Raw genomic sequence first — 27,953 nt, forward strand, 5'->3', positions numbered from 1 at the left:
ACGAAAACCATCTGGAGACGCACAACAAAGAAGGAAGGATGGTAAAAAGAAGGAATGATCATTTAGCCAACATGAACAAAGCGAAATCCAAAGAAACATTCTTTGAACAGGGATTCTGTAAAATATTGACAAACGCTGTCCTTGACTGAACAGAAGGAAAATTGTATATTTATTCAGTCTTTATGTAAGATGATTACGGCTAGTTTATGAAATTAAAACTTCTGAAAGCTGCTGGTTTTTAAATTCCCCTGACAGGGAATGTTGACAGTCCCACATATGGTGTGTCGTTTTTATTAGAAATGTTTCCTCCTGCAACAAATGATTAGTCCTATTAAATAAAATACATTTGGTTTGCTACCATGAGTCAGAAATGCATTTTGAGGCGCCTTATTTATAAAAACTTAACCGTGACGTGCTCTCACTGTCCACTTTATTAGGTACACCTTGCAACCCCATTTTAGCCTTCTTAAAGATGTCCTTAAACACTGCAAAAACTGAACTAAAAATAAGTAAAAATTTCTTATAATTAGTGTATCTGTCCTTGATTTTAGCGGGTAAATAAGATTATCTGCCAGTGGATTAAGATTTTTGCACTTAAAATAGGAACAACTCATCTCCATCATCTTATTTCAAGTGCAGGTTGTCTAATTATCTTATTTTAGGTCGAGGCAGATGAGCGTTCACACTAAGCCCGGTTCTGCTGGAGGTTTTCCTTCCCGTTAATGGGGAGTTTTTCTTTCCACTGTCGCTTCATGCATGCTCAGTATGAGGGATTGCTGCAAAAACCATAAACAATGCAGACGACTGTCCAACGTGGCTCTACGCTCTTTCAGGAGCTTCTCAAGACTTGATGCAATCAACTGGTTCCCTTATATAGGACATTTTTTGACCAATCTGTATAATATGATTGAACTTGACTTTGTAAAGTGCCTTGAGATGACATGTTTCATGAATTGGCGCTATAATTAAATTGAATTGAATTGACCGTGCCGTCTGAACGCCGTGGCTGAAATTAAGGCTTGTCGGACCAGGCAACTCTTTTTCTAATGCTTTTGACTGAGTCTGTGCAATCTCAGTTCTCAGCCAAGAATATCCAATCAAAATAGTCCCCATGGCGTAATATTTCATCGTGTTGTGTTCCGTTTTGACACAATTTATATGGTGAGATCCACCTGTCAGCGGTGAAGGTTTTATGGCCCGACCTGAGTGCATTGTGTGAACCTCATGGACCCTCCTGCCTTTGTGGGTTGGCCCATAATGGATTGCTTTGACGGCATCGTGTGCGTTTCTACAGCGGCACAAACCTTCCTGCCAGCACACATCTCTTTGCACTAGGTGTGTGCACGCACGTGCCAGCTGCTGCGCTTGTCCTCGTGCGTTTGGCCAGAAGGGCCCTGTCAGCCTGGCTGCCGTGCGAAGTGAAGTGACAGATTTGGATCAGGGGGGGAGCGGACCGGCCACTGCAAACTGTGCCACGGTTAAATAATGTAGCAGCTCTAATTGATTCCCCTGAATTATGGAGACAAAGCAGTTGTTGTTTCTCGGGGGCGTTTGGATTGCGCCGCGGTCGGTCTGCGTCTCACGGCTTCAGGCGAGAGACCCAGCAGAGACGGCAGCCCTTCAGACTGTCTGGAGGTCAGGCAGGGAGAGGCAGAGACACCGTTAACGAGGTAAATAGAGAAACACCTTTACGCCGGCGGGAATCTGACTTTAATTCATGCAAAAGAAAGATGAGACTTTTCTGGCAGCTGAAACTAGTCAGCATTTGATTGCTTGTTTTAACTCATTAACAGAACCTTAACGGAGTATTTGTGTGTTAAATGTAATATTGGAACATTTGTGGATGGATTTGTGGGATAAAATCTTTTCAGCAGGCTTCAGTGTTAATTAATTAAGGAAATTAAAGTTTTTCATGTTTTTTTAATAGAAATTCTCCAGTTTTAGTCTGTTAATCATTTTTATTTCTGCCAACTCTTTGGTCATATTTGAATTATATAAAAGAATCTTTAACTTGATTTTTAGAGAAAGAATGATTCACCTGCTGTCGTTTTTATATATTTTTTGATTATGATCGTTTTTATATATTTTTTGCTATAAAAATATATAAAATGGATTTATGAGCACACAGCACGCGGTGGGTGTCACACCAGTCTAGTATGTAGTTAGGGGACATGGCTGCAGTTCTAATGCGTGTTATTTAGACAGCATGTGGCCAGATGGGGGGAAAACACACACGGCACCTTCAGCTCGCTGCTTTCACACGTCCAGCTGCCGACAGCGGCCGATAAGAACCGGGAAAGGTCGCGTGAGAGCATGCGGTCCGGACTGAGTCCTTTCTGCTGACACCTGGTGTCAGACGAGCGGATTTCCTCGGCAGGAGTCACGTCTCTACGCGTCAGGCTTAATATCACCTTGGTTCTGTCGATACGAGGAAGCGCCATTATTTGCTTGATTCCTTTCTAATTAAAGGGATGTTTGGTTTCCTGTTGGGAATATTTGGCGTTTAACTGACTTACCTGCAGAAGAGAGTGGTCTAAGCGTTCTCCAGGTCTCTGTTTGAAGGCAGGACGTGTTTTTTTTTAATGATGAAACTGGACTTTTTCTGTTGGGGTCACCATGACTGGCTGGTGAAGTTAGCATGAAGATCTTTGACTACTTTTAGAACCAGAATCAGCTTTATTGGGCAGGTTTGTGGAACGTGGACGAGGTTCCACTGTTTGCTCTCACTGTAGAGCCATGGTAAATATAAATATCTAAAAGTTAGTGGTAATTTGTTTTCTTGTGTAAATATACAGTGTTTTTTTTTTTTTTTTAGAAAAGAGGAAGAGATGGTTGGACCGGTGGCAATAAGCATGGCATTGGTCTGGGTACTCTGACTGTAAAGTCTTCAGAGAGACGGCTTTGGGGGGAGGAAACCGTCTCTGTGGAGGCTGGTTTTAGCAAATAGCACGACGTATGGCGACCTGCAGGTGAAGGGTTAAACAGTTTGTGTTCAGGAGGTTTGGGGGAGAAGTTAGCTGCCCTCTTCTTGACCCTAGACCTGTAAAGGTTCTGGATGGAGGGACGATCCTCTCTGCAGACCTAGTTCTTGGCTGCAGCTTGGTCCGGTCCTATTTTTTTTGCCAATGAGCTGTGATCCACAGCAGATCATGGTGAGGGGGACGGAGGTCCTCCATCATCTCCTCAGTCTTCAGCGCCTTAAGCTCCAGATGGTTCTGACTGTGTTGGACCAGCAGCTCCACCTCCGGTCTGTACAGCGACCTGTTGTTGTCCTGGATCAGACCAATGATCCTGGATCAGACCAATGATCCTGGTGTCAGCTTGGCATTACAGGAACTTTGGTACCAAATAATATAAACCCTGATAACTCTCAGGCTTTTTTTAGGTCATAAGGAGGAAACTAGTATTGACCTCAATGTTCTTAACACCAGTAAATAAATATCAGGCTTAGTCCTAATTGATTACCTGTTAAGGTTTTGCTCTAAACACATCTAGAGGCGGGTAAAAGTAAAGACACTGAGGAACGGCAGAGCCGAGCCGTCGCTGAGAACTTGAGAAAAGGCTGGAAGTAGCAGAGCGTGACGGGCTGGACTAGAACGGGTCAGAACAACACGAGCAGTCCGTGTGACCAGAGTCTCCTACAGGAGTCTGCAAGCTGTCGTTACAAACAAAGACTTTTCTATAAAGGATTAAATAAATCTCAGGAGGTTTGTTCAGTTTATGGGCTAATTTGTTTAGATTTATTTGTATGAGCCGCTTACCTGGGTCGTTTCTGACATCTGCTGTAAATTCATGTTAGTAGGACCATTGGTGATTTATACAGGATACAGAGTAAAAATGTTCGACACCTTTTTTCTGCTCTGCGGCGACTAATTAACCCTTTAGTGGGTTAGGGTGCACCGAACAGTTGTTAAAATAGTTCCTTTATTCCTAAAAACACAAAAATGAGAGACTTTTAGTGCTAGTTTCTGCATTTGAATCCACTTTGATGGAATCCATTACTTAGTGAAGTCAAACGGACTGAATTATTCTGCTCTGATTACAGATGTGTACTCTGTAATAACAAGAAATGTGGATTATTTATAAAAAAAAAACATGCTCTATTCTTCACTCAGGCATAAAAAACATTAGATTTGTGTCTATCGATTAAGAAATGTGTTTTTTTTTAACTGTTCCTGCCCTCACATCAGAAATAAATGAAGGGAACGAGGCCTTAATAATGCTACATTTTTCATTTGGTGCAATCAACGGCAGATATAACATCCAGTTTGAAAAGGCTGCTGTCACCCCTAACGCCCTCGTTAATGATGTTTTACCTGGTTTGACTTTAAAACAGGTAAAATAATTAAGGTACGATTAGTTTACATCCAAAGAACGTCACCGTCTCATTACCTGGGGGTCCGTGTTTACGTTGTGTGTGTGTGTGTGTGTGTGATATTGGGGTCAGGCAGAGAAAAGGGAATACTCGGGAGATCAAATAAAGGATGAAAGAGACGGCAGCAGAAAGGTAGAGGCAGAGAAGACAGACGAGGAAGTGCACGGCGGGTCGGACCGGCACAGAGCAGGGGTGCGCGGCGTGGAGATGAACCGCTGTCCCCCGGCAGGACGAGGGGAAGGATCTGTCGGCGGCTTTTGTTCCACAGCGTGTTATTGTTGTTTTAGGCAGCATGAAAGATTCGGGGAGATGAAAAGAGCGGCTGGTCGTCAGGGAGGAGGCTGCTCCGACGGAGACGCTGGTGTTGCAACAGCAGGCGGGGAGGAGCTGGGGGGCTCCTCGTCCGACAGGTTCACAGGAATACAGCGTGCTGAAGGAGGTAGGATTCACCGTGGGCTGAAAAAACGTTGACTTAGGCAAACGTTTGCAGAAACGCCTCGCCTGGTTAAAATGTTTAAAGTGTTGGAAACAAGGGGATGATTTATTATAGCTGCTCAAACCAAATGAAGATGAGATGTTTGAAAACATAAAAAGAAATGAATTCCCTTAAACCTGTTCTTAACTCTGGTGTTTCCATTTTTTAGAGCACAAGTTGTTTTTGCAGTTGTTGACATCCTGGGTTTGATTTGGATCTACTTTAGTATAGTAATAACCGAAGAAAACGGCCTGCCTGCTATATAACCTTTAAATCTTTGGCCATTTGGATTAAACTGTGCACTAATCTCCTCGTTGCAGCACCAATAACATGAGAGGTGCGTCAGAAAATATCGGCGAAACCTTCATTCTTGAAAAAAGTAGAGCTGAAAGTCACTTTTCAGTAGTGGTGTATTAAAAAAATGGGTTAAAAATGGTGGTAAAAAAATACAGAAGGTACACAGGTTCCTATATTTAGTTTAAAATACCTCTAAAATACTTGAAGAAAAAAGAAATGGAAAAGTTACACTGCAAAAATGGATCTAAAAATAAGTCAAATGTTCCTAAAGTTAGTGTATTTATACTTGATTTGAGCAGGTAAATAAGACTATCTGCCAATGGAATGAGTATTTTGACCCCTAAAATAAGATAATTAGACATCCTGCACTTGAAATTAGATGGTTGAGATGAATTGTTTCTATTTTAAGTGCAAAAATCTTATTCCATTGGCAAATCAAGGACAGATACAGTAATTTTAAGAACATTTTACTTATTTCTAGTTCTGTTTTTGCAGTGTACAATTCCTCCCAAAAACACAATCTGGCTACATTTTATGGCATTTGCTTTAACACAGCCTGAAGTTCTGCAAGAATAAATCTCAGCTAAAAGCTAAAACATCCTGTCCACTGACCCAGGAGGGTGAAGTGAAGCTGGGGTTATTTTTTTCGGAGGAAACGGTCCCAGCTGCTCCCTCAGTCTGATAACGGCAGCGTCCGTGCCGGTGTTTGGCTGTAGTAAGCAGAACGCTGCATTATCAGCATAGCAGACGCTCCTTGAGCCACATCAAGCCCTGGACCCCCTGCTGAAAGAGCACAACTGAAGTTTATAGGCAGTTTGTTGGTTTCACAAACTCATTGGACAGCTAACGAGATGTCACGATAATAATATTGCAGCGTTATTCTTTATTCTTGGTGCAGAAGAGAGGAAAGTTTGCACTACTTGTGTGGGCTTACCTCTCCTCTCTTCTTGGCTGCGAAGGCTCTGTGCCGTCCACTTCTAAGCAAGCGTTGTTATCTGTGGCGGCTTCAGAGCTCTCGTGCTAATCATGTCTGGTGTGACGGAGTGCAATCAGCTTTGAGAGAGAACATGTTGCTCTTTGTTGAGGGAGGTTATTTCTTCTGTGGTAAAGTCTTGCCCTCCTGTCCTCTTTACCTGTCTGAGTGTTTTATCTGCCCTACAATAAGCTGCAGCCACAGCATCGTTTATTAGATCTAGGGTCGTCTTTCTGCAGGGAGTTTGCATGTTCTCCCTGTGCATGCCTGGGTTTTCTCCGGGTACTCCAGCTTCCTCCCACAGCCCAAAACATAACTGTTAGGTTAATTGATCTTTCTAAATTGCTCTTAGGTGTGTCTGTGTGTGTGCATGGCGACCTGTCCAAGGTGGACCCCGCCTTTCACCCAATGGCCCCCTGAGATAGCCTGGAGTTAGAGCTCTTGGTGATCTCCCACCAATGTTTAAATGTACTTAAAGGTGAATAGTAGTTGAACTAAAAGGCGTCAGCAACCTTAACAACCCCCAGAGCCATTTTTGCCCTCGATCCAGCTAAAAAAATTTGTTTATCGCCACAAAAGTTACACATCTCTGTGAAACAAGAGCCTGTTTTTATAGTATACTATGGGAGGTTTGTTTATTTGGTTTAAATTAAAGACCAAGTTTTTATTATTTAACCAACAGTATTTTTATATTTAGGTTTAATGCATTTTCTTCAATTGGACATTTTATAGCAAATGGCGTCAAAATGATGAAAAAGCAACCTATTGACAAAAATATACTTCATTCATCTATAGTAAAATATTCTACACACCGTTAGTTTCTTTCTTTCTGGAAATGTTATGCACATATTGCAGAACTAAATACACCCTAAAGCGAGCAATTTTAAATGACCTTTACATTTAGAAACGTTGACCAATTTTTACCCCCCCGCATTTTTGGTCTAAGTTTTTAAGAGCCAAAGCTGAAGGTGTAAAGAGCCACAGGTTGCAGACCCCTGGACTAGTCTCTAAATAAACTTTAAAGCTTAGGGATCACATTGGTTTGCACTCCCACAATACATGATTTTCACAAATTTGTTAAGCTAGATGGCACATGATTAAGCTCAGATGGTAAGAGACTGGTGCGTCACATTTACCAAGTTATAAAGATACATTCATTTCAGTTCAAATCATTTCATTGAGAGTACCAATTCAAAACAAACATCATCTACAGAGAAGTTTACATGACAAACAGGTTCAATTATATGGAATCCGATTTGGTCCAAAAGCAATTAATCTCCGTCTAATGAAATCCAATATAATGTATAGTCAGATTAGGATCCCATTCCATACAGACTATCCCAAGTTTTATACCGTATGATCAGGTCAGGAACCCTTGTCCTGTCGCAATTATTAAGGTTCCTTTACTTTTAAGAGCTATGTCAAAATGTATATTTCTACAATTCAATCCAAAATACTTGGTGTGATGTATTAAATATTTTATTTCTTAATTTTAAAATGTTTTGCTTGTTTTATAAAATTCTGGGTAACTGCATCAACATGTATCCCAAAAATGTCCACCCCAAAAACACAGAAAATGGTTTGAACAAATTAACTGCCCAATTTAAAAGTAGAAAGATGTTGAACAGAAACATTTCAAATAACAGATTCTTCTAAATGTTTGTGAAAGTTTATTGTTTCAACTAGCTTTATGTTTATTTGTGTTTGTTTGTTTGTGTGTGGTGAATTTCATGAGTTAGCATGCTATTAGCTTGAGAAGCTAACACATACAATGTTAGCTTAGAATGTTGACTTGCTAACTTATTTTTAGCAACGTTTTTAAATACTATGAGATCAGAATACATACAAAAGATAATTTTAGGTTGTAATCTGGATGCTACATTTTACATAAAATTGAGTTTTAGGGTTGAACTAGTTGATTAGAAGTTGATGTTAACTTCTGCTTATGTTATTATTTTAGTCTTATCATTAGTCTTTTATTGCATGGCCGCTTATGTAATTTAATTATATCCCATTCCTGTATTTTATATTTGTTTCCCTACAATGGCTTTTTTTAATGTTTTAAATGTTTTTAATGTATTTAGCGCAGCACTATGGTCCCTTTGGTAATTTAAAGTGCACTATGAATAAATTTGGATTGCATTGAATTACTCAAGTCGAGGTTATTCAGTTTGACGGGCTTTTCCCTGAGACAGAGTTCAGAGTAACAGTTCATCCTGATGTGTTTGAGACACAATTTAAAACAGTTATGACTTTTTTTTTTCAAATGCATGTTGGCCTCTCATAAATGCATATTTTGCTGGTTTTGTCTCAAATTTGTTAGATGCCAGCACAGCACATGTTATAGAGATGACATATAAACGTTACGTACGTTGAGTGCTCTACACAGAAAGAGAAAAGTGCATTTAATTTTATGCTGGGCTTACTACAACATATCTGGCTCCTTATGCTCTAATTAAAACATATTTTTGGTTGTTATTTTGCACATGGACCCGTCGTTAGCGCCATCAGCAGTTGTGGCGGATGCTGCAGGATTTTGTAGATCTGGCCGGTTCCATCAAACCGGGTCCTTCTCTTCACACTTTCACAAGTGCTTTTTGTTGCCAAGTCATGGCAAGACACAGCTAGGTGTAGTTTGAGTATGTTAGCGCATATTTATTGATATTTGATCCATATAGGGTAAACTATGTGTTATGTGAGTTTGATTTCCCGCTGGTTCTTGTCTGGCCCCTTTGTTTACACCAACAACAACACACCGGTTTCCTTATCTCCCGTTGGCAACATTACGCTGAGGCGCATTGAGACAACACAGATCAGTCGACTTATACTTCAGAGAATTGTTATTGAGAGCAGCAGAGTTATCATGGCCTATTTGCTGCGTAGGTCTGAAATCTGATCCGGTTGCTACATCCCTGCTGAACTTCACGATGGGTTTGTAATGCTGCTGCTGCTGCGGCTGCTGGTACTGGTTGACCTTGACGTGGAAATATATCTGTTGGTCCGCTTCATTCGGGCTTGGACGGAGAGATTTAACTACAGCTATTACCTGGAGTCCTTTCTGCAACCCGTCATCATAATGCAGGAGGTGTCTGCCGGCTGAGGTTTGCTATATCAAGAATATCGCACTGCTGCAGCTGATAGAAGGTAAAAAAACGTTCAGAATAAGGATTTATTTTCTGGTAATTCAGATATAGCCCACTGACCTGTTCATTTGCAGGCTGCTAAAATGGCATATATGGTTGAAATATCACAAAAACAAAGTAATCTATCTATTTAAAACTAAAAAGGGAGGCTTTTTCTTCAGTCAAATGATGTTCTTGTGTTTTGAAGGTCTGAAAGGGAAAAGGTTTGGGTTTGTAATAGATCTGTACCATCTTAATTAATCGTTCAATCTGTTAGACAAAGCAAGCGGACATTTCTAGGGAACATTTTGGTGTCTTTTACCTTTTGCATTAAGTTAAAGAAAACATATTTGGTCTAACTGACATTTAAAGGATTTAAAATCCTTATTTAATCAGAAATTGCGGCCATGAAATGGGAATTTCTGACACATCACATACAAAACACCATCAGTTTCTGAACGAGTCCTTGTGGTAGACCTCACCTTTTCCTCTCGGTGGAAAAGAATTTTTGAAATGTCCCAAACAATCACAAGAAGACCTGATCAAAGTCTCCGCCTGTCCTCTGGTGTCTTTCTTTGTACTTCCTGTATCCAGTTTTTTTGTCCCTTTCTTTATGTTTTTTCTTTCTGCATTTCTTGCCACAACGCCTTTGTCCAGAAGTCTTCACCTTTATGTCTGTGCAGAAGCATCCAGCAATGTTGAGGAAGCTCTGCACTGGTGGCAACTTGAATCTTTATTGGAGTTCTTGGGGGAAGGCACATCCCAGAGCTTTCTTTGCTGTCATTTTGCATTTAAAACTGTGCACACTTTTCTTTAAACCGAGTGCTAAGAACAGACAAGATTCAGGTTTTGCCAGTTGCCCACTGACGTAATCTTTGGCTACATCCATCGCACCTTTCAAAGCCAAACCAAAACATGGATGATGTGAGGGTTTCCTGACGCTAGTTTATGTAGTGTGTTCTGTAAACAGCTGTTATGGGTATTCAAAAGCAGTTTTTCCTGTCGTGGTTTTAAATCTCAAGCTGCTGCAGAGCGCCGCGTAATCTTTGCAGACAATAACATCTGTTCCCATGTTGCAGAACAGAAGAGGTTTGTTGGAGTGTAATGGATAGATGTAACATAATCCAGAGATTACAGCAGCTTGATGGAGACGGCGTCCTTCGTTTTTTTTTTTTTGCCCCACCTGGTTTACCTTTACTCCAGATTTCCTTCCCTCCTCTGACTCTGGCTGTGAAACGATAGACACAAGGATCTGAACACCGATCCGCTGTGTTACAGAGGAGGTCACATCCTTCCAGGTCCAGTTTCAGATGTGTGCAAAGGGCACAAGCGCCTGGCGCTCCCTATGTTATACAGCCAGACAGCGCGACCCTAATAACAAACCTCGTCACCGTGCCCCTGGAACAAGAACCTCGTCTTACTTCTGCGGTGTTCAGAACAATTTAATCCATATTATTGTTTTCCTGCAGGGGAAATTAGGTTTGGAGCAATAAAATATAACAGCTCGGGCAGTGACTCCACAGATAAAACTTAGATTAAACTTCCTGTGCGGACATGTTTCTCAATAAAAGCTGAACTTAACTTGATGACGCGTGTTCCTTACCGGCTAATGTCACCTCTACCGGCTAATCTCAGAGCAATATTGAAAGCCAAAGTGATCTTCCTGCCGCAGACAGGAAATCTTCAAACAGGATTTACGAGCTGACAAGGACTGATTGATACGAGGCGCCTTATAATTCATGTGAAAGCAGGTACGTCTTCCCGTCTTGTCACTTCGCCCTCCCTCCTTTCCCACGGCGCCCGGTTCTGCCCGGACTCGAACACGATGTTTCACATGCTGAACACCACCAGGCACGGTGCCGTGCCTCCTGGGGCGGATCTAGATAGTTGTGCTGCAGATGAAGTGTTCAGATAGGGAGGCTGTTCTTGTGCAGCTTATGGATTCTGTTTCAGCTCGACTGGGACCTCTCTGTCTCGGCCTCTCAAGTCCTCACATCCTGCAAAGTGGGCTGGGCGTGTTTTTTTCTTTTTTGTTGTTGTTCCAGGCTGGACGTGCTGAAGTGGACATTCATTAAACGCTATTAACAGAACAGGTTTTTTAAATACTCAGCTTTTGCAGCTCTCGTCTGTATGCGCGACCGGCGTTCCAGGGCGATCCCTGCCTCTCGCCCAATGACCGCTGGAGATGGAATTGAATTTGAATACAAAATGCCACTTTTAAGTAATTTCATCACCTTATTTTAGAGCCAAATCCATTTGCAAAGAGAAAAAAAACACGCATACTGATTTTGCATTCGTTCAAAACAACTAATTAAATATGTTAACAGTCAGACTGTGACTCCAAACAAACACTTATTTCCATCATTTATTCAGTGAGTTTTCTTTGGCCGCATAATTAAGCGTACAGAATCACACTCCCTGAACAAAACAGGGCTTAAAACATCCTTAAATGCTCATTACATTGAGTGTGTAGCAGCAGAAAAACAACACAAATCTAATAGAAAAAGAAATGTTAGGACTTTAAACAACTTTTTGGTCACTCATGAGTTGGGATCATCTTAAAAACACTCTGAAGGTTTCCATCGGTATTGGGCATTGAGTGCAGAAAAAAAGGTGTTAAGGGTTTATTTGCCATGAAGTATAAAATTGTCTTTCTCCCTGCATGATTATGGGATCTTTAGTTCTGATTGTTGAACCACTTTTACAAGCATTTAGTTTTGCAGTGGAGCGACTCTGAGGAGGACTGAGGTCAGTCTGAGTGTCGGTTCCCTTTCCTCTGATTTATGGTGCGTATGAGCACTTTTTCCCTGTGTTAACATGTCATCACATCTGTGCACAAGTGTGTGTGTGTGCGTGGGTTTGTAGCTCCTCAGGATGTCTGCGTCCTGACTGGTTTGGCTTCTCGGTTCCCTTTGGCTTCTTCCAGCATCCTGTTTTGACACACAAACACACACCTGGGTCCTCATTGATCTTAACCTCAAATCACGGGACACAAAACCTGCTGAGCCCAATGCAATACGACTACACTGGCAGGGTGTCGCAATGTAAACATGTTGTACCTTTTGTCAACTCTTTCTGTTAAATTTGAACAAAACGTTGTTTATTTTTACTAAGAAGAAGCTTTAAAAGCAGGTTTACTAATTAAAGTCATTAACCGTCAATTAAAAGCTGCACTGCAAGGTTATTTTCACACGGTGACTACCTGTTCAGGTTTCAACGCTACCAGAATAGCTACAACAACCACGCCCTCTGCTGAGATCGTACAGAAATGCAGCGCAGAAGATGTTTTACCCGTAAAAGCAGGGAGAAAAAGTAGTGGGAGTAAGCAAAAACCGAAGAGCGTTCTGATTGGGTTTCATCACGTCGTATAATAACTGACTGGAGCAATGAGGAATCCTACATGTCTATGACTGGTTTTAGTTAAGTGGTTTTTGTGCTTTTAGTTTTTAAAGGCACACATAGCCGTCTATTCAGGGTTCAGGTTAGCTTAGCTTTTTACAAAGTTAATGAAATCTCTTTAATATGGCAGCATCTGTGGAGATAATTTCTAAGGACTGGACATATTTTATTTTTTATGTTATTTGAAAGTTACTCTTAGCTTAGTTTAATTTTAAATATATCCCATATTCTGCTTTACTTTAATTCAATTTTGTAATATAAGTCTTTTTTGTTATGAATCAGTTTTTATTCAGTTTTAATAATAAAATCAAAGATTCATTTAAGGAGAAAATGTTTCATAACTCTGGAAGATTTACAGTTATTTGCATCCAACAAACAAGTCAGTTTCTGCCATAAAATTAGATGGGTAGCTCTCAAAAGATGATAAAACAATGTAAAACGGTACGCATTGAAAAATTTTTAAGTATAGTAAAATATATTTACACCCTTCTGAATAATCAAGGGATGTTTTTTTGGCATTAGAGGAATCAATTGACCCTCTTATGGCAAGCATTGTGCATGTTTCCACTGTTATTTTGACCATTTATCTTTGGTGTTGAGCTCCAAGTCTTCCAGGCTGGAAGGACTCCCTGCCATCACCCTAATTTTTAGCTCCCTCCACAGATTCTCTGTCAGATTGAAGTGGGGGCTCAGGCTGAGCTGCTTCAAAACGTGAATTCCTTCCAGTCAGGAGAAACATGTTGATAAAATCAAAAGATTACTTTGAATGTAACTCTGAATAATGTTAGGCTTCACTGTAGAAAACTAAGTTTAAATTTTGAGTTTAAAGAACGCTTAAAGGTGTTCAGGCAACTGCTTTCAAATATCCTAAATATACATCCTAAATAATGTATATTTAGGCGCTGTATGCTGATAATGGTAAGTCCTACATTGTAGTTAGTGTTTACATTGTTATTCTACAGTTTCACCAAGTTGTTCCTCTTTCTACGCTTCATTGAACTGAAACTGAAGCACTTAGTTTGGAGTCTGAACTGGATTTTCCAGGTAAATTGGAGTTGTGGGCGTTTCCCGTCACATTGCCTGTGGGCTAAATAAATAAACCTTTAGAGGCCCGTTACACCAGGTGCAAGTTTATGTGTTTTATCAAACTGTAATGCAAATTAGTTTTTAGGAGTTAGCAGCAATACACAATAGATAGATGGATAGATAGATAGATAGATAGATAGATAGATAGATAGATAGATAGATAGATAGATAGATAGATAGATAGATAGATAGATAGGTAGATATTTTGTTTAGAAGTATGAAATCAGAAGATTTTCTCTTGTTTGTCTCACCACTAGTTGGACACACAGCTGGTTGTTTGGCCTTCAGGCGTTTTTGGTAAACAAGATAATTGCTCTTGCTAAATCTAAAAATAAAACATGAACATAAAAAGAAAAAGAAAAACCATGGAGCACATGAAAAGATCAGATTTACTGCACCAATAGTTATTTTTTGCTGTGTTTTGGATGTTATTAATACAAGTTCCTTTAAGTATGATTAAAGAAAATTGTTTTAGTGTGTGAGAACTTGCTAACTAAAGTTATCCTTCATCAATAGCATTTGCCTTAAAGATTAAGTTACAGTTATCGTGTATCTTCTGCTTGTACATATAAGTGTATGTTGACATTTTTGGCCACATTTTGCCAACATTTGCTCCTTGTTAAGGCGACCAGTTTTCTCAAATGAAAAGTGCGGATACCTCCTGCATGTTTTGTCAGTGGGGGGCTCAGCTCCTGTACTACATCTTGACAGCACCTAGACTGTGTAATTAGTTCTTGCTGCGTGTAACTTTTTCCTCCATCATGAAAAGATGGGACATTTCCGGGTGAAGCTTTTGCTGGGGACAGGTTGTTCAAAACGGGGACTGTCCCTGGAAATCGGGGATGTTGGGTCACCCTACATTGACCTGTCCAGCTGTGGTGATCTTGAGCAGTCAAACCTGCCTCCTGCAGATTTATTAGAGGGATATAATTAAGTTAAAGCTGACTAAATGGTAGTAGCTAAGTTTAGCTAATTTTAGCCTTAGAGGCTTAAGCTAGAAAAAGTGAAATTTACTGAACTTTAGCTTCATAGCCTATTTAAATGCAGCTTAAGCTAGGACTTAAAGAGCATAATGAGGCTAGAAGCTAACTTAAACTTGAAGGTAAATTTAGCTTCAGTAACTTCATGTAACTACTTTAAAATATGATTAATCTTGAAATTAAACAATATGCTAACAAGTTAAACTTACAGGTAGTTTTAATTTAATAGCTATCCTAAACCGCCTGGCCTGTTTAAAACAAATGATGACTCTAGAAGCTAAAGCTGCAGCTAGAAGCTAACTTTCAATTTTGAGCATTCAATGCCATTAAAAGCTTTTCCTTAGACTAAAAGTCAGAGCAAATAATAAAGCTATCATTTGCCTGAGAGGGTTTTTAAAAGCATTTGCTGAAAATGAAGGCAAAAGTACACGGTAAAGTAAGAAGCTAACTTAGAGTTTAGCTTTGAGAGACTTTGGTTTCAGATATAATAGTTTACCAACGTTAGAAGTTACATCAAAACCAAAAGGTAACCTTTTAGAAATTTAGTTATGTAGGCTATTTAAATGCATATGCTAAAGCTAACTTCAGTCCCATATTTCAAAGCAAGGTTTGACAGATGCGTTAGATGGATGAACGAAGACATTTTTCAGCCATTCCCGCTTTTCTTACCACAGCCATCCCAATCTTGGCCAGTCCCACAGACGTTATCGGACGCCTTAAAGACAAAAAACGTTCTGCTCAGATCACAACAAGCAGCGGGAACTCCAGAAGCAGGGCTGCGATAACAACATTACGTAGGAACGAAAACCAATTTCTCGCTTCTCGCGGCGTGTGTAACAGCCTTTATCAGGAGCTATGTTTGTCATAACATGTGACTCCATGTTCCAAAGGCATAAGGACTGATTATGGGCTGAAGAAACGATGCTGCTGTGAGTTAGGAGATGTAAACAGTCACTGTTTGACTTCAAAACATTTGATTTCTCTAATGTTTTGTGAACATTGTCATGTTTGTGCTTCAAACGCAAAAGCTGAGGATTTAACTGCAATTGAAACACAAAAAAATACTGGGCTCTCCATGTTTACTTTTGTTTTTTTTTGGCTCTGCTTTTCTCTTTGCAAATGTTCGGTGACGTGACGTTTGTGATGTCCAAGCTTTGAAACTTGAAGTCCATCTGTCGTGCGAGGCCACGACACGCTGCGAAAGAAGCTGTTTCAGAGTGTGTCACCGAAACTGAAATGTCAGACTGACGGAGAGTCAAGCCGCCACCTGTTGATCCTGTGGCGACGGCGGCGCTGAGAGGCTCTTAGGCTGCGGCCGCCTGTGCCGATTCTCTTTGCTCCCCAGATGGAACCAGTTTGTGAATGTGGCTCATCAGTCGTCGCGTTGGTTTTTGGTAGATGAGCCTTGAACATGTTGCTGCGGTGAACTCATCACAAAAATGGCTGCTGCTCTCTATCCCTCTGCCTCCTCTCTTTATTTTCTTCTCCCTCTCCCTTGCTTCAATCGATCTGTCGCGTTTTTTTTTTATCCCCCTCCTGAGCATGAAATGGACCTGCAGCCTCGAGGCACGACGTTAACGCTGGGAGTCACGGTGTGTGAGTCCTTGTGTTATTTTGCTGCATCACTCGCCTCCCCCCTCTCAACAAATTCAGTTCAGGTTATTGAAGTTTATTGGCATGATTTTTTCTTTTCTTTTTATTTCTACCGCAGCACTGGTATACCATAAAATATGTAGCAACGCTCTTGTCCCCTTTTTTCCAGAACGTGTTTCTCTTCCCAACCGGGACAGCCCCATGCCCTCCCTGGGGGGTTGAATCAATTTTCTTGATACAAAGATAGATTTTCTCGTGTATGACAGAGCAAAAAGGAAAAAAAAGAAAAAGGGATGCAGTGAAACAAAAACAGACCCACAGAGAGAGGAAAAAGCCTGGAGCCTCCCAGGCATTTTACTCATGCAGAGAATGTAATGAAATCTGAGCTACTCTTCCTCTCCTCCCCTCTTCGTCTCTTCTCTCCACAAATATGGCAAATAAACCAGATGTGTGTTTTGCTGATAACTCTCGAGTTGATTTTTTTTTTTTTTAACACTGTCTCTCATTTTAGCACCTTATAGAGCAGCGTAGGTCTGGAAACAAGCACGCACATTGATCAGCACCAGCAGTTAAATCCACCTCTGGCCTTTTTATGGGACCATTTCAGGTGTCCTGAACTAACTGGAGCTGCTGCACTCAGAGATGAACTGACTACGCTGCAAAAAGGGAACTAAAAGTACGTCAAATTTTCTTGAAATGAGTGTATTTGTCCTTGATTTGAGCAGGTAAATAAGACGATCTGCCAATGGAAGAAGCTTTTTGCACTTAAAATAGGAACGACTCATCTCCATCATCTTATTTCGAGTGCATTATATCTAATTATCTTATTTTAGGGGTAAAAATACTCATTCCATTGGCAGATCATATTATTTACCTGCTCAAATCAAGGACAAATACACTAATTCCATGAAAAATTGACTTATTTTTAGTTTCCTTTTTGCAGTGCAGGCTTCTTACAGTTTCCTTCCAGGTCTGATCTGCTCATTACAGTTTTGTCCTATTCCTATTTTTTTTATTCTATCATGACACATAAAAAGGGGAAATCTGCTGCATGTTGTTTGATAGAGGTTGAAGTTGTCAATCAATTAGATGATTAAGGAATTAGATTGTTCCTGTTGGTGCATTTGAGCAAATTGAGCTTCATTTTTTCTGATTGCTATTCAACTTTAAGAGTGCATTAAGGTACATGCTGTGGTTTGATTTGTGTATAGACTGAAAAGGTTTGATGCATTTAATAAAACAATAGGGAAACATATCTAGTTTTACAGTATTTCATCACCATTCAGATTCAGATTGGCAGATTCTGACCTCTGGCTGGTTGTTGATGCATCTCTAGTTACTGTTCATCCTTAAGTTTTGGTCCGTTAATTTTTTACAGCGACTGCTGTATCGGTGACACTGAGAGGGTGTTTGGTAGATTTGATGACAGGCTCTTTGTTTTTCGGGGCTTTCTTATACTTGTTTGATTAGGAGTTAACAGGGAATGATTTGTTAAAGCCAGTTCTTAAAGGAACATTTACGTTTCAGATTTTTGTTACACAAGGAGGTTTCATTGAGAATATCCATCTTTCTGCCGTCCATGCTTGTGATTCCTGCAGAATTTCTGTCAGTCCCTCATGTTTTTTCCTGGAAAGAAGTGGCTTCTTTCTGCTCTTTCTGTGCGTGCAGATCTACTCCCACCATCCTGCTGCCACTGCTGAAGAAGCTCAGTGCTGGTGGCAACATGATTTTATAGTTCCCTGCTCAGGACGACTCTCTTCGACGTCCTGAAGTCTTGCTGACAGCAGCTGAACTCCCCTACCTTGATGTTTTTGATGACCAATGTCCAAAATGTCTGACTGACATTTCCTTGCATTGAAACCATGCTTTAATAATTTCATCATGTTAATATGAAGCATAAACAACTTGTATGCAGGCTAGGGCTGGACGATAATTCAATAACGATATATATGGACAGATAGACGTAAATCTATGATGATAGAAAAAAAAGGTAAATAAGAAGTTAAATAGAACAGTTTTCCTTACTTTTGAATTCTAGCCTATCATGTAGGTTAATATTACAGTCATTACATCCTCCCAACCAATCACAACGCAGACCCAGGAACCAAGCTCCGCCCCCTTCAAAAAGTTCAGAGAGCACGCGTTCTTTTTTCTTTTTTAAAAACTTGTAGTTTTGTTAAACAGTTGGTTGAATAAAGGGTTGAGTTTCAATTCAGTGTTTGTGTGTTCTGTATCTAAAAATAAGTCACTAAACATCTGTATAAAATGGCCAGGGCTGCAATTAAATATATGATTTGAATTTCTTGATAATTATCGATATTGATCGGTATGATTTCTATTTTATCGATATGCTTTTTTTTTATATATTATCCAGTCCTTTTTGCTTCTCTGGGATCTTTGCATGTTTTGGAGTTCAGAAACTACATTTTTCTGATGCAACCTTTGCTTTGACAGCAGCACAATCTGCAGAAATGTGCTGAAGCTGCTTCACTAATTTGCTAAAATGACTCTGTGACATCTAACTTCACATAATTGACTCAATCAATGGTATCCTCCTTATTCTATTTTAGCAAATCCTCCTCAGAATTGCTTGTTTATGTCACCGTATGACAGAAAAGTGTTTTGGATGCACAGGATAGTGTTTTTTACTGCGTGCTCTGTCCGTGTGGAAGGCTGGGAAAAATCAGCGTTTTCTGTGACTAATATCTTGTTTTCCTGCTCACTATTCATTTGTTTGACCACAATCACACCGGCACACACAACCAAAATGAGATTGAGGCAGAGGTTGAATCTTCAAAAAGGAAATGGAAAACAGGAAAGAATAAAATAAGAGATTTCTTCATTGAGAACCCCCGACCGTCCCCTCCATATTACTAAATCACCTCTCTGGACCTTTATTAATTTACATTTTTTTTGGGCTGAATTAGGAGGTGTTGGAAATGTTGTTAGGAGGTGGATGGTGGTGGAATCAGTGGTTTATGGATCTTAATGGGCTCATCTAAATGTAAATGAGCGGCGAGGAGGAGACAAACTGTCTGCTGCTGCTTGGATGGGAAAATGTTTCGCTGGGAGGCAAATCGTGTTCGGCTTCAGGGTTCATTTCAGTTCTCCTCACCACATTTTACAGCCCAGGAGGGATTATGGCTCAAAGTTACCGCATCACTCTGGAGGCGTCGTCTACTTTCACTGGATTTATTAAATAATGAGGCTTTTCCTGTTGCTACCTTGAAAACAATCCTGCATTTAAATATTAAACTAAGGTCAATTTCAGCTCAGATAAATTCCGTATAATATATTTACATTAAAACAAAAAAGAAATCGGGCGCTTTCAGATCAATTCTAAGATGTTGTCACATTTGTGGTCATATTTTCCACTGTGGTCAACAAAGTATGCGGATATTTTTTCTTCCTGTAGCAGTTTTGGGTCTCTAGGGTTCGGAGTCAGAGGTTGCTTCACATTTCCAGTTTTAAATCAGAATATTTTCCCCCATGGCGTTTGGTTTCTGCTGGTTTAGACTTGAGATGTTTTTTAAACTTTCCAGGAGTTAGGAGATGTAAACAGTCACTGTTTGACTTCAAAACATTTGATTTCTCTAATGTTTTGTGAACTTTGTCATGTTTGTGCTTCAAATGCAAAAGCTGAGGATTTAACTGCAATTGAAACACAAAAAAAATACTGGGCTCTCCATGTTTACTTTGTTTTTTTTTGGTTCTGCTTTAAACACTGTGACTCAGAGAGGCTGTAGAGGATGGAGGGGTGACAGTAAAGACAAAAACTATATAACAATGGACATAACTCTGGTTTTCTATTTATTATCTTTATTCTAAACTTTTCAGTTTACTTCTTATAAAGAAAGATTATACATTAAACACCAAAATGTGTCTCAAGACGTATTAATTGGTCTAAAAATCATTTGCAGCTTAACGGAAATTCATTTAATTATTTTTTTTTGCGACACTTTTTAAATTTTCCCCTTTTCCAAAGTAAATGTGTTTCATTGGTGCTGTTAATGTTACATCAGCTGCCATGCCACCATTCTGAGGGATAAAAATAATGCAAAACAGACAAAAATACATTCTAACCTTACAAGGATATTATATTCTCTGTGTGTTTTTAAAAAAAAATAAAGCTGGATAATCATGATGGTCTGCACCAGAGAGGGAGCTGGGTTTTGGTGCTATGTAATAGTGCACAGAGCTAATGTTTAATGCATTTGGTCAAACTATTTACACGAGCCATTGTACTGTAGTATACCTAAAAAAAAAAAACATATCAGAAGAATGTTTTAGCATTTTTTTCCAACATGCAGACTCCCCCCCTGAGATCCCACCTGCAGAAGCTGTCCGGTTTAAAGCTGCTGCCTAATCTGAGTGTTTGTGGCAGATGAGCCTCCAGCTGCTCTGTTAGCGGGTCAGACTGGGATCTGTGTGGTTGACTGCTGCCCAGAGCTGCACACACAGCCACCCAGTGTGTGCGCGCGGGAGGATTAGCTGTATTAGCCATGTCAGATACGCACATGTGGCGGCCGCAGATGCTGCTGAAACCCAATCTGTACAGTTGGGACCGTCTAAAGCTAGCAGAGGCGGATAGCATATTCCAAAACTAAACGTGCATCGGTGTTTTTTTTTTTTTCTGTTTTTGGAGGCGGGCCGAGCTCCTGAACGGGTTTGAGCACCAGCTGTGCAGCTGTTTGTTGGGAGTCTGGGGCCTCCGGGACCAGAACACGACCAAGCTCACATTCAGGCTCTGGAATTTCACGGCTGCAGGATGACGTCCAGCTTCAGATGTTATTTCAGCTGAATTACTGCGAGGCATCCCATCGCCATCCACAGCGCCCGCTGCATAGCGCCTTAGAGGATTTATTTATAGTAGCAGTGCACAAAGAAAGCGCACCCCCACATCAGTCGTGGCCGTTTGCGTTTCAGGAGATAGCCGCAAGTTTACAAAACGGGTTTTATGCTGTCCCTGTGAAAGATAAAGCCAGAACGGAGGAGTGGGATGTGAAAAAAGTCAGTACACCCTTCCTGCTTTCTGAGGGAAGGCGGCAGGCATGCGTTGATCAGCTGATCGGCGTCTTTGTGGTTTCCTCTGGGAAAGCCAGGTTTTGCCACCTGCTCTGAGGCACACAGGTTTGTTTTACTACCACACCAGGGTGGTAGTCCCCCTGGGATCATTAAAGTATGTCTGAATCTGAATCTGTCTGAAGACACCAGCCAAGACCTTAGAGAAGCAACCGTTGCTGCAATTCTGGGAATGGCTATGTGGACATTTGCAGATTATCACAAGTCCATCCTTTTTCCGGAGAACCCACAAGTGAAAAAAACACCCAAAAACATTCAAGGTTCAGACTCGCAAGCAAATTCAACCCAAGACCCCGGAGGGTTCAGAGCGATTACAGAAAAACCCAAAGCCTCCATCTTAGGTGGAGCTCCACTTCAGGCTGCACAGGCATCAGTTAGCATGTTAAATGTTAACGTTCTTCACAGCACGGTTAGAAAGAGACTGATCAAGCACGGTACGGCCGGAAACCTCTGCTCTCTAGAGGAAATATGGCGGCATGACTAAGGCTACGTTTACACTGCAGCCTGAAGTGACCCTATTCCGATTTTTTTTGCCTATATGCGACCTGTATCTGATCTTTTTATGACAGTCTGAACAACACAGATCGGATTTTTTCAAATGCGACCCAGGCCGCCTGGATATGTGGTCCTGAATCCGATACGTATCTGATCTTTTCAAATGCGACCTGTGTCTGTACGGCCGGGTCGCATTTATCCGACCTGTACGTCACCGATACTCGACAAACGTCACTATTCTGCGTCCTGCTATGCAGAAGCGCGAAGAAAGACGACACCCATAGCGGACTACAATGAGGAGAGCAGTCAATGGAGGGAAAGCTCCGGTTAGAAAATAAATTAATGACCGCAAAATGCGCACCAGCATTATAATCCATGTTTACTTCCGCAAACACTGAGGACGCTTGCTACGTGTGACGTCATCGCGTCCTCGAGTGCGCATGCGGGACACTTAGGTTGAACGCATTCAGTTCACACAGGAGATCACATACAAGTCGCATATATTTGGAAATGTGAACGGACACGCAAAAAAAAAAATCTGATTTCACAAAAAAATCGGAATTGAGCATAAAGACCTGCAGTGTGAACGTAGTCTAAGGTTCCCAAGACGTCTGCAATAACATCCTTTGTACAGATGAGGATGAAGAAGAGACGTTTGGTTATAATGCAGAGTTTGCAGAAAATGTAGACTCATGTAGACACTGTCTAGCACGGCGGTGGAGAAGCTGACGATGCGGGCTTGTGTTGCAGTCACTGAATCACCCGTCAAATCTGGGTCCATCCGCCCAGCAGCTAAGGTCCGGTCCAATCTGGGTCTTCAGCGGGACAATGAGTCCGAACGCAGCAGCGAAGCTACAGCAGAATGGCTGCAGATGAAAAGCATCGAGGTGTTGCAATGAGTTCAGACATTCGGCTGATGGGACGTGGTAACGTCTTAGAAGAGCTGTGGAGAAACAAATATCTGCAAACCGCAGCGGACTGAAGCAAGGATGGAAAGAACAATGGGACAAAATTCCTCCGCAGGGAGTTTAGAAATCAGAGGGTGCGCATAGTTTTTCACCCGCATATTTTCCATTTGGGCCTTTTCATTCTTTAATAAGCGTGAAAGCATGGATATGTTGTGTGATCAGATTGAGAATATTGTAGAACCTACAAAAGATCGGATTGTTTTTATTCAGTAACACATAAAAGACGGTCTTCTTTCCTTGCCTGCAGGTAATTTAAAGCTCTTTACTCCTCAGAAAATATCGAGATTCCTTCCTGACGTCTCGCCTCATCGGAGAACTGAGATAAACGTTTGGTTTTTGTGGAGCCGCGTCTCTGCGGATTCCTTCCTTCCTTGTCACTACTTAGAAAGCCGGTAGTCATCATTTTAACACAAATCTGTGTAAATGATATGTTTTGTGGCGTTTCCCGCCCACTTGCTGCGGTTTTAATCTGGCTGCTTTTAGCAGTTACACCCTTAAATTACGCATTTCCGCTGCCAAACCAGGTCCAGTCCTCTCTGAACTTCACACAACGATGTTTTAAAGCGTCAGACGCCGACGGTTGACCTGCCTAGCTGGAGAGCTGCCGTCTCCTATTTGTCGCTGCTTATTGTCTTCTTAATGCTTGAGGCTGAAGGAAAACTCCACCACCAGATCCTGCAGGGAGCAGAAGAAAAACTGAAACCTTCACGGAGGAATATAATAAGTTCGGCGGGACGTCGTCTCACCCAATCATTCAACGTAGACCGACTCAGAGCCAACGGTTATGGTTTTAATCTTCTGTGCTCCTGAACAGCCTCTCAGCTCAGGTTAGAGCTTCCTGCTTGTGAGAGTGAAGGACTTTCTGCATTCTCACACTCCTAGAGCTTCGTGAGAAGGCATTATAGAAATTCATCTGGTGAATAGGGCTGCATGGGTAGAAAATGGGGGAATAAAAGTAGAGATGTCCGGTTCATGCAGTCTAACGTTTGCCTGAAAAGCTAAATGTGCTCAGCAGCTCGTCTCAGATTGAAGCCACATTGTTGCAGCAGCACACCGTGGTATTTCCTCCCTGTCAGAGCGCTCTGGGATGCTGGGTGGAGCGCTGACGGGGGAATGCGAGTGCCTTGCCAAGCAGCACTGCAGCTGACTCTGGTTCAGCGCATGGATGGAAATGCCTCCGCTGCTCCCGCCGTGCCAGGCAGGAGACAGCTGTGCTGCTTTTGGAAAGAAACGCCGTCCCTCACCGACTGTCAGCTCGAGTTTTTTCAGCGTCTGGCTCCTCCCATCCTTCTAAAATCACTTAACTGTGACTCTGGGCTCTGCGTTTCAGGAAATCGCTTTAATTTCATGTCTGCTCGATAAAATCACGAAACATATCATATATTCAAAGGGTTTAGTTTGTTTTGTCTCTGCCTGGATTTGTGGAGTGATTTTGAGCAGTCAGTATCTTATCTGCCGTAGACCGTCCTCGTGACGCTAGATCTAGGCTTGGAGAGCGGCAGCATTTCTAGTGCACCACTGTGCTGAGCTTTTGGAGTATATATATATAAACTGTACGTTTTTAGAGCGGTCTGCATTCATTCTTCAGGCATTTTGAGGGTCTTTTTTTATTTTGTCAGCTTTTTTAGGGATAGTTTTCTCAACTCTGACTTACGAATCCCATAGACATTACAAGTCTGCAAAACCCAGGGGAATTTGTAGGAACCACTGAGCTATATAATACACTGGAGTGCTAATCGCCCGCTGCTAGAGCGAGTTGCTGTGAAGCCACCAGCCGCCATATTGGTACTCCCTATTTTCCCCCAGTAACTAGGGAATATGTGCGCTACAGCATCAAATAACGAGGATTTTCTCATGTTCAGGGGGGCTTAAAACTTGTAAAATGTCAAATGCCATATACTTTTATGTTATGTTCTAAAACTATCAAGTACTGAGAAAGTCATGTGCTGAAATATTTAGCATTTTATTTATTTGTATATATATATATATATATATATATATATATATATATATATATATATATAAAACATTTATAAATATATAAATAACAATATACAAAAACATATATTTACATATATGTATACATATATACATATATACATATACACATACTTATATATACATATATATATATTTAATATGAATAACATGTAAAATATTTCAGCGCTTAATTTCCTAGTAGTTGATAGTGTTAGTACATCCACTGACTGTAGAATTACATGTGAAACGTTTTCACTCAGCCAGAAAACTGCTTGTTGTTGCAACCAAATCCTATTGGATTCTGTGAGAGTAGGGAGTAGCAAGATGGCGGCCAGTGACTTCAGTTTTTCGGCAAAATCAGCACTCCAGTGTATAATAGAGATCAGTGGTAGGAACCTGTTAAGTCTGCCACAAACACATAATCTGTTCCCTGTTTCACGGGTAGACATAAAACTTCCCCACCTTCTTTCCTGTCTTCAGCACACCTACCTCCACTATGAGCTCATCAGCAGAGCTCTGCAGAGCTTGGCTGCGCACTAGTGAGGTGGTTTAGCCTTCAGGCGTGTAGGGCAAGGGACACATGTAGTGCAGGATACCGGCCCTTAAAGATTTCAGCTTTTTTAGACCGCTGTTGTACGTGCATAAACGACACCTAAAGACTATTTACAAGAATGAACCAGAAAAAAAAAATGTGCAAAAACCAGCAGGAATGGTTTGTTTGTTGTGAGCAGTGATGGTTATAAAGTCTAACGGCTGCTGGGAGGAAGGATCTGTGATGGCGCTCCTTTGTGCATCCAGCAGTCTGTCAATGAAGGAGCTCTGCAGCTCTGCAGCAGCTTCATACATGGGGTGGGAGACGCTGTCCAACAGCGATGTCATTTTTTCCCTTCGCTCTCCCACCACCTGCTCTGGATCCAGGGAGCATTTTAGAGCAGAGACGGCCTTCCTGATGAACCTATCTAACTACTTCCTCTCAGCTGTAAGCTGCTGCTCCATAGAAGATGCCTGATGCCAGATTATTTAATAACCGGAAGCTTTGAAAAGGCTTCAAGAGTCCTGGAGGGGCGGAGCGTCCTCCTCTGATTCCCACCAAGCCCTCTGGCACAGTGTTTTTCAACTCTGGTCCTCAAAGCACACTACCTTGCACGTTTTTTTCCGGGCTCACACTGGGTACGGTGCAGATACTAGGCCCGTTTACACTACACTTTTTTAACCGAGCCATGCTGAGACCAGTCCGAGCTTGGATCAGTTATCCAAGACAAGCCGACCCGTTTACACACCAAGCTTATTTCGGTTCCTTGGTTGCTCCTCGCCTCCTAGTGGCGATCTGTGGTACTATCGCTCTCTGGGATTGAAGGCGGAAGCAGCAAAAACAAAACAGCGGCGCCCGTAACATTCAGGAAGTTATGCTTGATATTGTGATATTTCGGCGTTTGCGGAGAGTCAGGGGGAGAAGGCAACCATTGGTGAATTTACTTGAGAAAGTTGGCTTTTTGGGAAGTGGATGAGACAAACGAACGTCTGATAAGGATTTACAGACGCCGGAAACAATGACAGACGGACGGATCAAGCTAGGGAAATTCACGAGCCGAACTGGAAACGCTGGGCGATAGACAGAATAAAGTTCTGGTGAATTTCAGAATAAAATCACCATCTTACTCTAACTTGACTAGCGTGAACAAAACGGCAACACAGACACACGAGGAATCACAGGAATTACCGTGGTTTTAGTTATAGTTGTTGGATATTTAAGCTCACGGATGACGAATTTTGCTCTAAATTATGAAATTTGTGGCTGATTTTTAATAATTTATGAGCTGACAGCAGCAGATAGGACCACATGAACCTACTTTTCCACATCTGGAGCCACAGCTGGCCGCTGTTTCCCTAGGAACAGTGTGAGTCGGGGTTTGTGGTAAACCGGAACTGGATCAGGACCGTGACCCGCACCGTGGTCGTTGTGAGTCCCGAGTCAGATGCTTCCTGCTTTAGCAAACCTGATTCAGATGATTGGGGTTGAAAACGATGCTCTGGCACGTTCTGCCTTTAGCTGCTTTGGTTCCCTTTCAGGAGAAGCCAGCAGCAATCTGTGTGAAAGTCCGATTCTGTTTGATGGCTTTACACAACCAGTGGCTTATTCTCAGTGTGTGAGGGACTAATCTGCAGGAATTATGGTAATTTGTGGTCAGAGACATTGGGCAGCAGCGGTGTTGGTAAAACTAAACCCCCCCAGCTGATGTTATCTAAGCGCTGGCGCTGCCATCCCTCTGAAAGGCTTCGCTTCAACCTGCAGCTTTATTTATCCAGTCAAAGATAACACACGGCCTAATCCAGCAACGCCCTCATTCACATGCTGGTGGCCTCTGGGCTTCACGACTGGAGCCGACTGGCTTCTGTTTATTATTCAAAGACTCCATAATGGGAAAGTAGCAGAAAAAAAAAACGGTTCCATTGGTTCTTGATTTTCATAGCAGGTCTGCACTTTTAAGCTGTCAAACTTTGGTTTTCTGAACTCTCACCTCCTGTCCGGCACAAACTCAACTCAAACCTTTCATTTAAAAATCAACCTCTGCTGTTGTTTTTGTTGTTGCACGTTAAATTAAATCTTTGAAAAAGGGTATAAGGCTTAATCTGCTTGTGGGAATGAGCTCCCCTCTCCACGGCGTTGCAGGATTCCTGGTGAACACAGCTGCTCCGGTGCTCTGTTGCCCCCCTGAGATCCACACTCAGCTTCACCGCCAGCCACAGTCTGGGTCACTGCTTCCTCCTCCTCTTCCTCCTCTTCTTCACATTGCAGCTGGCGGATGTAATTGAATTGAGGAGGAAGCTTTTTCTTTGGCGTGCAGCGACACGAATGAGGTGGACTCATCACCTGTGGCTGTTTTTATTGTCTTTTATTTCGTTTTTTTTTTAGGGTGATGAATATTCATGTGGTTCTGCAGCCTCACGCTGTGCAGACACACGCATCTGGGACGGAAATATCCGGTTCAACAGCTTTTCTGCCAAAGCAATCAAGTTGCAGAGAGACGATTTGTGTTTTCCTGGGCATCGGAGAGTTTTCCCTCAATGTGTCCAAATAGTTTCAGTCTCTTACCTCAGAGCCAAAACCCTCAAACCCCAACCTGCCA

The 27,953-nt window shown here is 41.6% G+C and overlaps 1 protein-coding gene across 7 annotated transcripts in view; it reads left to right on the top strand.

Annotated features, from left to right (window-relative positions):
- LOC105917585 (disco-interacting protein 2 homolog C) overlaps positions 1-27,953 on the top strand; it is a 253,099-nt gene that overhangs the window by 73,745 nt on the left and 151,401 nt on the right. For 2 of the 7 annotated variants that reach the window (XM_036131242.1, XM_036131244.1), the window contains exon 1: positions 4,570-4,814. The exons of 1 other annotated variant lie outside the window; for it this stretch is intronic. In XM_036131242.1, the coding sequence (XP_035987135.1) occupies positions 4,583-4,814 (232 nt within the window). In that variant the 5' untranslated portion in view covers positions 4,570-4,582. Of the gene's footprint in view, positions 1-1,517; positions 1,671-4,568; positions 4,815-27,953 lie in introns of those variants that run through there. 4 more of the 7 variants (XM_036131245.1, XM_036131246.1, XM_036131249.1 and 1 more) reach the window with 3 other exon arrangements.

This window comes from Fundulus heteroclitus, unplaced genomic scaffold (assembly GCF_011125445.2).
Source record: "Fundulus heteroclitus isolate FHET01 unplaced genomic scaffold, MU-UCD_Fhet_4.1 scaffold_42, whole genome shotgun sequence".
Lineage (NCBI taxonomy): Eukaryota > Metazoa > Chordata > Actinopteri > Cyprinodontiformes > Fundulidae > Fundulus > Fundulus heteroclitus.